This window comes from Candoia aspera, chromosome 1 (assembly GCF_035149785.1).
Source record: "Candoia aspera isolate rCanAsp1 chromosome 1, rCanAsp1.hap2, whole genome shotgun sequence".
In the NCBI taxonomy this organism is placed as follows: Eukaryota; Metazoa; Chordata; class Lepidosauria; order Squamata; family Boidae; genus Candoia; species Candoia aspera.
Genome location: NC_086153.1, coordinates 174,309,693 through 174,324,118, shown reverse-complemented (window position 1 = coordinate 174,324,118; position 14,426 = coordinate 174,309,693). Strand labels below are relative to the sequence as shown.

The window sequence follows — 14,426 nt, the reverse complement described above, 5'->3', positions numbered from 1 at the left end:
AGCAGCAGATATATCAAGGATTTTTAAAGCTGTTAGGGTGAGCAGTACATCCCTTAACATTAACCCAGAAATTTAAGCATCCCATAGGTTCTCATGAAGTGTGGCATGGAAGAGTAGGGATACCAGTGTTGATTCTGTCCCCATGAGTATCCCTGCTGATTCCACACTTGATTGTCTTGCGCAGGAAAAGTAGGATCTTTTCTGTATTTGGTTGAATATAACTAGAATTGCTCCCTATCCTCCCCACAACCCACCCCCCTGCATTCATGTTTGGGAAGCCTGCATGATAGAGATTACGAATAGCAGAGAGGATTTCTAAGTATGTTCAGCCAAACATGTGAGCATGTCCCCTTTGTGCAAAGGGGTTAAAGTGGTGCAAAGGGGTTAGAGTGGTGCTTGTGCAAAGAGGGTTGCTGTGACAAAACTGCCACTGTACTCTCACTCCATATATTATCTCAGTCTGTTTTGCCTTAAGATTTGACAAAACTGTAATAGGCAATTGACATTACACTTGTTTTTAAAATTATTTTTATGTATTTTATAGTCTCTGGTTCTGTTGCTTTAGATGTTTTCAACATTTAAGTTTTTGCTAGATGTTACTAATTTTAAATTATTTAAATTACCCTGAGTTTTCTGAGTGCATTGGAAAGACTCAGTATAAATCTATCTAATGAATAAATAAATTGGCAAATAAACTCAGAAAGTTGGATTCTCCATGAATAATGAAGACTACAGTGTGAAAGTTGCCTCAAAAATTCATTTTATGCCAATGCAGGTTTTATATTCCAAATATGGTACAAGAAATTTTCCCTTGTGCAAGTGCCATGTATGTATAGATTCCTGGTAAAAACTGATGGTGTGTTCTTAGCATTCCAAGATTGCTTTCCTGCAGAAAACTCCGTGGATCAGGCTGAAATAACTATGCTGTGCCAAATAAATTGTCAATTTTGCTGCAGCTTGATTTGATGTTATAGAGTACAGAAAAAGGGAAGATGAGAAGATGGAGGAAGACTGTCAAATCCTTTGGTAAGATGGTCTGGCAGCTAAAGTTAATGGTGCTATCAACAGGTCAGCCAAGGCCCACATGTCCGTGAAACTAAGAAAGAAGATAGAGTGTGTGTGAGGGTGTACCCGGCCAAGTAAGCTTGTAAGAGAATTTGAGAAGAAAGATAACATTTTCTCCAGGAAATAGAGCAGTCCACCATCCTTACTTGCAGCTTTTACCAAGGGAGGGAAAAGAGATAGGAAAAGGCAGGGAAGATTGTGAAGGCTAGCAGATTTTTAATCCTCTGGCTGCTGTCAACGTTGAAACTGCACCCAAAGCAAGGGGATGGGAATAAGTTGTAGGAAGAGGAAAGGAAACAAGATTAATGAGAGTGTACAGTAGTAGGAGACAACTGTGTCCTTTTTTCCCCCCCAGAAAGCAGTGCTGCATTTGGGGGCAGAAGAGGGGAAAAAGTTAAAAGGGGGTACCATATCCAGTACCTGCCCAGAAGTGATGGAGTTCTCTGAAACATGCCCATAGACACCCTGTCCCCCTCATGGTTCTTGACTTCTTGCAAGAACTCGACAGAGAAGCTGCAGGGTAGTGGATGAGTCTCCCAGGCATGGAGCGACTGATAGCATCCCCCAGCCAGCACTGGGGCAATAAATCAGAAATGGAGACAGGCTTTATGGTGCCTAAAGATGGGTGAGAGAGGGGGACCAGCAGAGGAAGAACATTTGGCAGTGTCAACTTCCTGACAGAATTCCAGGGCCCATATCAGGTATGACCACTACTTGGACTTGGAGTACAAGGCAGAGAAGGGCATCCTGGAATCCTCACATGCTGTCCATTTCCTGTGCCCACTTGCACTGCCTTTTGACATGCAAAGCACCTGTCAGGGTTTAATCTGCAGGGAGGGAAATGTGGATCAACACATGCGCATATGCACAGACATAACTTTTTTTTCACAGACTCAAAACTTTATGTGCATATTAACATTCTGGCATTTAGCAAGAGCTATGTGAAGTGAGAGCTGTGTGATATACAGAGGGCAGAATGACATTTTCAAGGCCAGAAGCTCCTTCCATATTTCCAGAAGCTTAGGTTAAATTAGTTCACGCTGAGTCTCAGTGTCAATTCCATGGTCCAAAAGGTGAAGCAAGACCTGCCTCTTGTGGGCTTTGAAATGTATTGGAGAAGAGAACAGATAGAACTGTGCATAATAGCAACGTTGACAGGCAATTGAATGATAAATGTTTTTTAACACTTAAAACGGTTGTGAGTAGCTTCTTGGTTCTTTTTGTATACTGCATATCCTCCTTATTGACCAGCAGCACAGTGATGGGCTGGAAGGTAGGGGGATTGATAGCTGGTGGGGCTTTGAACTAAGATTCCCCAGCCCCAACCCCTTCCTCCTTTGGAATCAGCTGTGCGCCTTGCACTGCTTGTTGATTTGCTAATAGGTAGGGACAAGAAAAGGTTGCCTGCAGCTTTAGCAGCTCCCCAGCTGTTTTTACTACTTCCTTTGGGGAGCTCAGTGCCTGGTTGGCTCACACTATATGGCAGGAGGGCTGCATTTAGTTTGGGGGTCACCAGTTGTCCAGTTCTGGTCCAACAGCCTTTCATGCTGGATCAGAGAGAAAAATACCATTATAGAAAATAGATGGAAGTATACACAGAATGGCAGATAGACACAGAGGGTTTACAAAGAGAGTGGATGCAAGTTCCTCTATATAAAGGAGTTGGGTTAATTCCAAATCAATTTGTTTGACTTTCCACAAAGGTCAGACTACATAAAAAGGGGTCTGCCACATGGACCTGTGAGGGGGAGGGGGATGGAGGAAATGGGCTATAGCAGCACTGGGACTGGGCTGAGTTAAATGTGGTATTTTATCACTATTGTTATTCATTCATTTATGTATTTATTTACTATCCCACCTTTATTACTTTTATAAATAACTCAAGGTGAGGAACATACCTAATATTCCTTCCTCCTCCTATTTTCCCCACAACAGCAGCCCTGTGAGGTGGGTTGGGCTGAGGGAGAGTGACTGGCCCAACAAGGTCACCCAGCCAGCTTCCATGCCTAAGGCAGGGCTAGAACTCTCAGTCTCCTGGTTTCTAGCCTGTTGCCTTAACCACTAGACCAAACTGGTCTATTTGCATGAATTGCTGATTTTATGCAAATAATCAGCATCCAGACTTTCCCAACCGTGTATTGGAGAGAGGTCTTCTGGCATTCTCATTGGCAATGTTGGTTGAAAACTCTGGGAGATGTAATCCATTACCTCTTGGAGATAATAGGTTGGGAAGGCTAATGTAATATAGTAATTAATCCTGAAGTTGAGATTAGTGTTTCTTTGTCTTTCCTACTGAATGATGGTATGTGCCTGAAATTTCTCTGCTGCTTATTTGAAGGTCTCTCTCTCTCTCTGTCTCTCTCTGTCAAAAGATAATCTCACAGCTTTTCTTCCTTTTTTGCCTTCAAAAAGTCCTGAACTCCTAATCCTCTTAAAGTTTTCTGACTCCATAGGGTAATATAATCCTGTCCTAAATCTAAGAGTCCAAGAAGGCAGATACAGACACATACATATGCAGAGAAGTGTCTTCCAAACCATCATCCCTTCCAAAAAACACAATCATGTTCTCTCTTTCATGTCCTTACAAATTCTTGACAACAGAACCAGCACTAAAAATAAATAAGGTAAAGGTTCCTTGGGAACATGACTAGCCTCTTTCCCCCTTTCCCCTGCCTTTATTTGTGATACTATAACTGGCAGGATTTCTACACTCACTGGAACTAATGCAGCTTTTAAAAATGAAGTGACAAGGGAACACTTTAACACCAAAAGAAGTGTGAATTTGATTTACAGTTGAGGACAATTGGAAGCGTGTGGGGGCTCATCGGATGTAAAAGGGAAAGAAAAACATCATCCAGCTATGCTGTTTTCCACACTCTTTTGGTGTCTCCAAGCAAATTAACTATACAGGTCAGCATTTATTGTTCATTGATATCTGCATCTGGACATGTCAGGTAACCTGAAACAGCAGAAAAGATTATGTGTGGGATACGATGAGCAGGATGTGTGTATATCTGGTGCTGTTGCAATTAAAAGTTGCAATTTGAAGAAAAGGAAGAACTGGGCTGGGTTCCTTTCAATTATCCTAAACCTAACCTGCAATCCTGAGGACACTCTACTGTGTGGCCCCCTTTCCTTCTTTTACTTTTCTTGATTGTAATGTGCCTGAGAGAGAAGACACGGAAACTCACAAATCTCTTACTTCACAGGAGTATCTTGTGCTCCACTGAGCTAAAAAAAAGCTCATTAAAGGCTCAGAGAAACAATTTTTGCAAACTGCTTGGATACAGAATATGAGATTCAAGTGTTTTGTGCTTGTGTGTGATGACAGAATAAGAAAGCCATTCTTAAAAGCTTTTAATGTTGCTTCTTTTCCTTTAAAAGCATATCTTGCTTTGTGCTATTTATGACTTTGGAAAGTTGCTGTTTGCATTTAGTTCCAATAAAAAGGAAAGCCTGTGCAGAATATTCTCAGCAATAGGTCAAGTGCAAGGATTTCAAAAGAACAAACCACAGCTTGATTTCTTCCGTTTATTTTCATTTTTGCAACAGGTGTGTAGAAACTTGAAACCAATCCTAATATCCTTATGCTTTGAACACAGTGCCTGTGATGGTCAGATTTTCAGTAGCAGCCCAGTCTAGGTGATGGTATCTTTATTGTTATTCATACATTCTCTTTCAGAAAGGCTCATTCCAACCAAGCAGAGTTGGATGATAGAGTCATTCATATTTCATACCAGACTGAAGATGAAAAAGGCTGGAGGTGACAATATTGCCGCATGACAATCTGGGCATTCATGTCTCATTTTCAGATTCCCCAGTGTGGTGTAAAAGGAGACCACTATGGGCTAGGCTGTCTCATTTCTTCCGTGCTTCTCCTATAAATCACATTCTTGGAGAAAAGATGGCTGTCAGGACTAGGGGAAGATGACCATGAATTTGCTTCTGAATTGCAGTTTGACTGGCAACCTGTGGTTGTTGGATAATGAAGAGCTTAAAGTGCTAGAAGGGAGCCTTCAGTCCTCACATTGATCTGCACACTAATTTATGCTGATCAGTGTGGCATCTGATCAGTCAAATGTATCTGGTTTTCAGAAGGTGGGGTGGAGAGGAATTGACAGGAGACAGCCCAGCACTATCAACACACATCATTTCTAGGTTATTTTTACCTGCCTGTGGCTGCATCTGGATAGGAAGCATCAGTCTGTTTATTGGTGGGGCTTTCATTTGTGTTCATTCCATTCTACCTATCTCCTCATTAATCCATAATTTTTTTTAAAAAAGATCTGCAATAGTATTTGTATTTAATTCACCAGATAACAAGGTCATCCAAAGGTTGTCTTTTTTTTAAAGCCAATTTAAACATTTCATTTTATGTACAATGTTCTAGAAAGAAATACCACATTACTCTTAAAGGCATTTGCATCCCATTTTGAAAGGAGCCACTTTCTGGTCACTTGGAGTGACTCTAATTCTCAATCCCCCCACCCCCGCCACAAAGAAGATAGATATTTTTTTAAATAATACATTGCAAAACAGAGGTGTGTTCTGGTCCATGTTTTAGCTGAAAACCCATGGAAGAGTATATTGGGCTATGGAGTAGCCCCAGATGTCTACCCTCAGCACCGTTTTCAGGAAAACAAACAAACAAACAAACTGAACAGAAGATTCGCATGGGGGCAGAAGAACTGCCAACAAATACAGTATGGAACAGCAAAGGAACCTGGGGTGGGAGGGTTGTTTGCCTGATTAAAGAGTAAAAAAACCCCAGTTGTTAATGTTTTGTTTTTTTGCTCCACTAATACAGGTAACACGAAGCTTCATGTATCAGGTTCATTCTTAACTGGAAAGGAAGTTTGTGGTTTGATCGTAGTTTTGGATTTTGCTGTCAACTCTGATACCTGAGTCCTTTGTGAGCAGATTGGATTAGTAACCATCAGCCTAAGACTTGACACAGGTCTTTTGTGGCATTGAGAGCAGGTGTTGAGCAGGATGAATCTATAATTTCCAATACTTAAGGGAAACCTTCTGCCTAAAAGTGTTCTTAGTTGAGCAGACTACATCAAGCACTGTGATATGTGAAGCAATTTGTGCCTTCAGCTTGAGGGGAAAAAGTAAAGAATGTGATCAAGACAATGTCTTGGGGACCTTTAGCAGCAGTAATTCATGACAAAGGCACCATTAGAAGGAACAACAAAGATACTGACACTGTATAGGATTTAAGAGGTAATACTTTCTCTTGGAAGAAATACAGCAAGTAATTCAGTTTGCATGTTACACTCAGTGCAGTAGCAAGGAAAATACTCTTTTTCAGAAAAGGCTGAAGCCCTAGGTAACAATGGATGCTCCGTGGCTTTTGAAATAGCATAATCTGTCTAGGAACACTTGGTTTGATTTTTGTTGCCAGTTACACATACCTAAATCCTGCTGTTTCTGGAGGAATCTTCAGGCTTTGTACATCTGTTTGGAATTAGGCACCTGGCTGAATCATAGTGTGTCTAATGAATGAATTTAGCCTGAAGTTGTGATGAATAGGATGGTTGTTAACACTTTCCTTTGAAAAAAGTAATGTTGTTTGGATTATTTATCAGTTTAACAGAAAGGATTGATAAAGATGATGCCATCATAAAATTCTTCCTGCTCCTGTTCCATCAGTGTAAATGAGAAAATGCAAGTTGCTAAAATGATTGGCATACAACACCACTTCAAATAAGAATAACCCCCTATAACTTTCACACTACAAAGGAGGCTTGAATCAAAATTAGTGTGAAAACTAAGAAAACAAGAGAGAGAAAGGACAAGTCACCATATAGAACAAGTCAGCAGAAAAGGTGGCTGAAGGGTGAGGAATTAAATCCATTTCAGAGATGTGACTTTGCAGAAAGAAGGGGCTGAGGCTGAAGTTGTAAAAATGTCGAAGAAGGATGAGAAGAGAAACAAAACAAGGAAAGTAATGAGGCCAAATGGGTCTCCCTTGTCTTGAGTTCTTAGACAACAGGCTACGTATCACCTTTTCTGGGTTGATCCAATGTGGAGGGCTTTACAGCAGTATCAAAATACGTCTGCATGCAAATAGACTTAAATATTGGCACAGGTGAAAGCCACTCACAGCAGACACTGATACTTCCAGACTTCCTGCGGAAGAAGGATATTTAGTGATTGCTGAGTAAGGGAAAGGGTAGGGGAAAGGGTGGTCTGTGGGGATAAAATAGCATATTAAAAACACATCAACTGTGCTATGTTTCTAAATGGTACCAGTGCGATCTATATCTTTTGGTTTAGCCTTTGTCCAAGCTAAACCTCAATTATCAGCACAGATTTACAGGCACATATTCTTTGCTACAATGTCACTAGACTTCACTACCCTGAAGGCAAGAAAGTGCTAATGATGCTAACTACTATGCCTGCTTGCTCTGACTCTGGCATGAAGTTTGCACTGAGTGTTCTCAATGGCACTGAGTTCCTCTCCCCCCAGCTGTCACAAACTCCATGAGCTGATGGTCTGGAGAGAATGTCACCACTATCACCTTTGTCAGTCCTCTCTGCTGAGGTGCGTGCCTGGGCATGTGGCAAAAGGAGGCACCTGTATATTGTTAGTGACATTAGCTTTACGTGGGGTTAGCCCTTTGCCCAAATTTTTGCATCAACGCCTCTCTTCCCACACTCTGTGTTAGGAGAATGGCTATCCCCTGCATTCCTGCAGAGTGCCGGTTCATACAGCGGCCACAGCGATTGTGATACATAGGTTCTGGCAAACAATTTTGGCCCCAGGTTGACTAAATTGTTTCGAACAGAGGAAATATCTGCATTATCTCTTCAATTCTAGTTCCCCTGGAATCTGAGGGATATGTCATAGGATCTTCAAACAATGCCTTGCCTTAAATCCCAGGGCTCTTAGTATTTAAATTGTTTAACTTTTACTTTACAGTCAGTGTTCATTAGGTTCAATTCTCCTGAAGCCATATCAAAGGGATGCACATGAAGGCACATGCAAATTTAGCGACTCCTGTACCAAAAAAAAGTACAAGAGAACATTATATGAAAAGTTGATTGTTTGGCACACAGAGATTGTGTTACAAAACCCACCACCAGCAGCAATAACAATAAAAACCCTCTTGCTGTCTGGTGAAATCTATTAGAACTCACCTATTTAGAGGTTCCAGATCTGATCTAGATGGGCCCTGTGCTTGAGCCTTCTCAATGATGTCCTCACCTCTGGAACAGCCTGGTTCCAGAGGTTTGACCCATCCCCTTCCTGAACATGGCTTTTTAGACAGGTGTTTCGGAATGGTGCTCTCCAAAGGATGACACATCAGGGCCTTCTTGCTGCTATGGTTATGCCATCAATTTTCTGTATTTATTTTTATGTTTTTAATTGTAAATTGCTGGAGTGTTTGGAAATGAAGCAGCATATAAGTTGAAGTAATAAAAGAAAATATGGGGACAATTTCTTCTAGAATTTTTTTTGTCTTTTGTATTTGACAAAGAATAAAGCAAAAATTGCTGCTACTTCCCCAAGCTATTAAAAAGTAGAAGGGGGAAAAGGGGGGAAATGGCCCATATGGTAATTAAGGATTATGACCATCTGGTAAGACAGGAGTTTGTTCAAATAATTCTGTAACATACGTTGCATCAAATGAAAGTCTTATTAAAATGTTTTTATTCTGTCTGCACGTGGACATAGAAGAGAAGTGACTGGCATCTTTTCTTGGAGGGATTATAATTCCATGGAAGAAACCAAAGCATTGCACTAACAGCAGTCGTCATTTATTAATTTGTTGATTTGAATCTGCATTGCCAAAATTTACTGGAGACAATCATTACTACTTACGCCCACTTTGTAAATATTGAAACTCAAATATGAATGGGTAAAATCTGTAGTTCAAGTTATTTTTGTTTGCATGCTCTATTTTAGGCAAATGGGATCTAGATTTTAGGAGTGTTTTGAACATCTTGCACTTCTGGGAATTAAGCCAAGGTGTTTCAGATTTGTCTGTCCAAAACCAGAAGTTGTTCTTATTTAATTGATTTGTCTGGGATTGTATTTTAAGTTGCTGTTGTAATATAGTAGGACTGAATGGAGTTCCATCAATCCAACTTAGTGCTGCCAATTGCACAGGGGGGAAAAAGCTTTCTCTGAACATGGTCCAGTGTTGAAAATTATTACTAGCCAAGTCAAAGAAGTCAAATGGAAAAGTATTTACTCCACTATTTTGTATTATTACATAATCAGTTGCTTGTATTTCCTATCTGTTCCTTTTCATTCTGCTCAGTTTTATGCGATTAAGGAAGTACAATGTTAACCATGTCGCTTTTTCAGGTATTTCAGGCAAACACCGATGCTTCTGAAGTGGTTCTGAACAAAATCCATGCTCCAGTGCTGACTCGATTTGTGCGGATCCGTCCCCAGGTTTGGCACAACGGAATTGCCCTTCGACTGGAGCTGTATGGCTGCCGAATTACAGGTGTGCGTCCTTTCTGATGCTAAGAAAGACTTGCTGTTTTCAGCCTCTGCTCACCCCTACAAACAGTAGCCTAGTTGCTGTTAGTGTCACAACTGAGGCTGCTTCTTGTGCAGAGAGTTGGAGAATATTCTGAGATGGGTACATCCAGCTTATTTCATGACGTTGTAGAATTATAGGTTTGGGAGGGAGCTAGAGATCATTTAGCCCAAAACTCCCACAACCAAACCAACTTAATCTGCTGACTGCATTCCATTTACTAAGACCTTGCCTCTGGAAGAAAGTTCTCCCTATAAAAAGTACCTTGACTAGTGTAGCGTGAAAGATTTACACAAGGATCATAGTACCAACCCAACTTACAAGTCTTTTTTTCCTCAAGAATTTCCTGCATTTTCAGTTTCCAGGTGCTGCGCATGCAAGGGTTTGTCTCATCCTCCTTAAATTATCCTGAAATGCATCTTTCTTAATCTGCACACTTTTAAAAATGCAAATGCAGCTGCTGGGAAGGGAAATGATGATATTTCATATGGTAAGCAGGGAAAAAGAGCTTAATGCTTTCTTTATCTGCTCTAGTCCTGGTGAAAATTGCTGCATCAAAGCTTTATTTTCTACGGGAAAATTCCCATCCCAGTGGCTGCTACGTATATATTTTAAATGTGAAGATGCCTTAGGATGATGCACTGGTTTGTCCCTGAGTCAGCCCATCAATACAGTTCAAGGATATACGTACTGGGTTTATGGTCTCCTTAAATGACCCACAATACAAAGGTTCTGTTGGAACAATAACCTTAGTCCCATCAGCCGCTAAGTTATATCTCCTTACCAAGGGTCCTGGCAGCCCACTATCCAATCCTAATTAGATCAAGAGCTACCATTTTAGAGAATACAAAATTTGTATCCACTTTCTCCAATCCTGCTTTGGATCCCTTAAAGCTTTGTACCAGGAAAATACTGACAAGGCTTCATTGCATCACTGGGCCCACAGTTGATGTTGGGTTTTGCACAATGTGGTTGTCCAGTGCAAATATTAGGAGGAGGAGGAGGAGGAGGAGGAGGAGGAGGAGGAGGAGGAGGAGGAGGAAATTGGCCTATGCAAATAATTACTTGAGGCTGCAGTCATCAAATATTTGGGGATTTAATTATCCTTCACCCTATCATTTTTACCTGATTTGGGGATGTAGAGCCACTGCATCTTGATTCTTTTTTATACAGCGAAGAGATTTCAAAAGTCTTCTTAATTTAACTGATATTTTGAAATCTGGAAACTCTGGGCCACGAGATAAGTAATGTTGCAGGTTCATTGAAATGCTTGTCTAGCTGCTTTTCCTTCTACCACCCACCCCCCATTAGTTGTGGCTTCATAAACCATAAGTAAATTTACATGTAAAAAAGAACATAGAGCCTAGCCATCATCTGAATTGTTTAGTACGATGGCCTCTAGTTGTGGTTTATCTCCCATTTGATTGGATTTAATTGATACTTATTTTTTAAAAGAGCTGGAACAGCAACCAGGATGCTCTTACTGGATGAAAAATTAGCTGGAAGCAGATAGCAGTTTGGGTTAAGCTTTTGGGGCGGGATGTGTTCTAAGCAACCATCAAGGAGTCTCTGCAGCCTAGGATAGCCCTTATAAAGCAAAGCATAGTTGGCTTAAGTGTTCTGACACTTCAGTGCCTAGCAATTGGTGAGTGTGAAACTTCATTTATTCATTTATTAAATTTATACACTGCCCATCTTACTATAAAAGTGACTCTGGGCGGCTTACAAATAGAACTTATAAAAACCATTATAAAAATACAAAAAATAGAAAAAGAGGAAAGAGGAAAACTAAAAGGCGGAGAGAGTGTCATTTAAGCCACCAACCACCCCCAGGGCTGCCTATCATTCTTGGATCCCCAAGCTAGTTGGCAGAGCCAGGTCTTGACACCCGTCTTGAAGGCCATTATTCCTTCTATGTCATTGCAGAACCTTCACCCTCCCACCTGCTTTTGCATAATACGCACTTCTGTGCTCACTGCTGTTCCTTTTCATACAGACTCGCCCTGCTCCAGTATGTTGGGGATGCTGTCAGGACTTATCCCAGACTCCCAGATTTCAGCTTCTTCTACCAGAGAGTATCACTGGGTTCCTAGTGTAGCCCGCCTAGTCAGCAGCCGCTCTGGATGGTTCCCACGCATTCCTCAAGCCCAGCCCGGTGAGGAGTGGCTGCAGGTAGATCTGGGTGTCCCTAAGAATGTGAAAGGAGTGATTATCCAAGGGGCCCGAGGTGGAGACAGCATCAGTGTGGCAGAGGCCCGAGCTTTTGTGAAGAAGTTTAAAGTGGCCTACAGCATGGATGGGAAAGAGTGGCATTCAATACAAGACCCCCGGACCATGCAGCCAAAGGTAAGACCTCTTAGCAGGAGTGTAGTCAGCAACAGGGAGCTAATGGGCACTGGCGTTTTTTCTTTTATTTCTCTTCCTTTCTGGTGAAATTTATTCTGGCTGGATACACAGTTGGGGACCTTTGCTTCAGAAGACATGAAGGGGACTGTCTACAGTCCTACCTGAAAAATCATATGTTTCACACTTGTCTTTAATTCTCAGTGTAAAAATGCTTCTATTCTATTTGGGCAAAGAGTGGTTATGCAATAGTTCTTGAGAGCTGCTTAAAGTTGAAATGATTGAAGCAGCATAAAAGCATTTGAAATGAATGTTTCAAAAGGATGTGGGAAAGGGGAGGGTTCTCATCCATGAATGCCCTTCCTTCCTTTTTTCCTGTTCAGCAATAGGATCATCTTCCTGTAGTGGAAAGGCTGGAACATTTAGAAGCTGGAAAGTGTCATCATTTTTTCACTCCTCTCTGGCCCAGGCCTAGTTTTCCCTCACATGGCAAATTTACCCATGGGCTTTTTCACTCTCTTTAAACCCCCAGCAGCAACCATTGACCATTCACTGTGCATAGAAAAACAGATGTTAGAAATAAGTATCAGTGAACAGAGCAGCAGATGTTGGGGAATGCTCTGTCAGAAGCATTAGAAGACACAGTGTCTGTACCATACAGCCTCCTTTGCTTCCCTGGACTAATCTGTTGCTTTTCCAAAAAGCAGATGAGGCTGCTTGATGACCAGTCTCAAAATAGGGTTTTATTGCTGGTCCAGGGTTTGTTTTGGGGAGTCTGTGGAACAGAAGGTGTTGGGTGAAAAACCTTGTCTTTCAGCTCAGACAGCACTATATCTTGGGAAGGTGGGGTGGGGAGGGGAGGGTGTCTCCCCTTTTTTCCATGCTATTGTAAGATGTGAAATTAGGGTGTCTTAGTGACTTGGACAGACAGAGCAAGACAGACAGCAAAGCAGTATCCAGTTGGCAGTGATGGTACCAATACGGTTTTGGCAAAAGGGTGGCTTAGTCTTGATGACTTCTTCCCCCTCATTTCTGCAAAGAATGTTTGGCACAATCAAGCTTCACTGTATCCTGCCTTGTCTCAGTTTTAACTCCTCTGTGAGAAGTAGGGTATTGTTCTCCACATGATGCAGAGGAAGGTGAGGATACAAATCATTCATGATAAAAATAGACTGCTTTAGGGCCCATATTTGGGTTGTTCATATTGAAGGTTCTGCTTCATTTTTCCAAGTTTTCTAGTGACATTCTTACCTGTTAAGGATTTAACAGAGCTGAACTTTTGCACCACTGTAAAAGCCTTAACTCGGGAGGCCCAAGGTTCTGAATCATAGACAAACACAAAGTCTAAGTTCCTGCTGGCCAATTCCTTGAATTAGTACATATGGCATCAAAGAAAGGTGTCCTTTAGAACTTGATGGAAAAATGTGTGGGGCGGGTAAGGAGAAGACCCATTAACAGCCGAGTCAGAAGTCAGCAGTGTTTACACAAGAAGTCAGTAGAGTTATACCAGATTTGACTCAGTATATCTGGGATCAAGATCTACCTAAGAGGATGCATGTCTTGTGCCAAAACATACTGTGTGGTTTGTCAGATGGACTGCATTCCTCTTGGCAGCAGCATCCTACTCTCAGGCATGAAACTTTCAGTTGTCCGCAAACTCTGGTTAGCGGTGGAAGGAATGAGATCGAGCCAGAGGGGAGGGAGAATCAGGAGGCAGCACTGCCTAATTTTGAGACTGAAGCACCATATCCTGTCCCTCAATTACTTTTTAGATCAAATTTATTTTAAGATAACCGTCTTAGCTTGTACCGAAGGTAAAAAAGCCTTATCATTTTTCTTCCTTGCTGGTTTTTATTTTTTAGTCACCCACCACAGATACCAGGAAACTCTGCTTTAGCTGTTGTGTTTAAATATAACATGCTACCAGAGTTAACACAGTGTGATTGAGATTAGTTGGGGCTTTTCATGGATTTTGTTGCACCTTGAACTGAATTTAAGTCAAGAACACCAAGATGTTTATAAATGACCTTTGGAGCATGTATACAGGTGTACCTAGTTTGTTGATCTATACCAGTGTTTCTCAGCCTTGGCCACTTTAAGATGGGTGGACTTCAACTCCCAGAATTCCTCAGCCAGCATGGGTGGCTGGGGAATTCTGGGAATTGAAGCCCACCCATCTTAAAGTGGCCAAGGCTGAGAAATACTGATCTATACATTCATGAGGTTGTCCCAGAATGTGCAATGTGTTTCTGTCTCTGCACTCTGATACCCAAAGCAGGTGGCCTAAAAGTATGCCATCCAAATTGTGCTGTCCAGATGTGATGTCCTAGAATGCTAGAACTCTCTATCTCTCTACCTGCAAAAATCTCACATGCACTTAGAAGGACTACAGAGGAACCTAGAAATATTAAAATGTCAGAAATTAATAGAAGAGTTTTTGCATGAGAGTCTACTGTGTCAGAAAAACATGCAACTCAGCATTGTAATCCTTACATTGTTGTTTCAGTGCACAAGCTT

General features: G+C 41.4%; 1 protein-coding gene across 4 annotated transcripts in view; it reads left to right on the top strand.

Moving 5' to 3' along the window:
- NRP2 (neuropilin 2) overlaps positions 1-14,426 on the top strand; it is a 179,362-nt gene that overhangs the window by 86,188 nt on the left and 78,748 nt on the right. For all 4 annotated transcript variants that reach the window (XM_063317960.1, XM_063317961.1, XM_063317962.1 and 1 more), the window contains exons 8-9: positions 9,386-9,530; positions 11,563-11,912. In XM_063317960.1, coding sequence (XP_063174030.1) covers positions 9,386-9,530; positions 11,563-11,912 — 495 coding nt within the window. The remainder of the gene's footprint in view (positions 1-9,385; positions 9,531-11,562; positions 11,913-14,426) is intronic.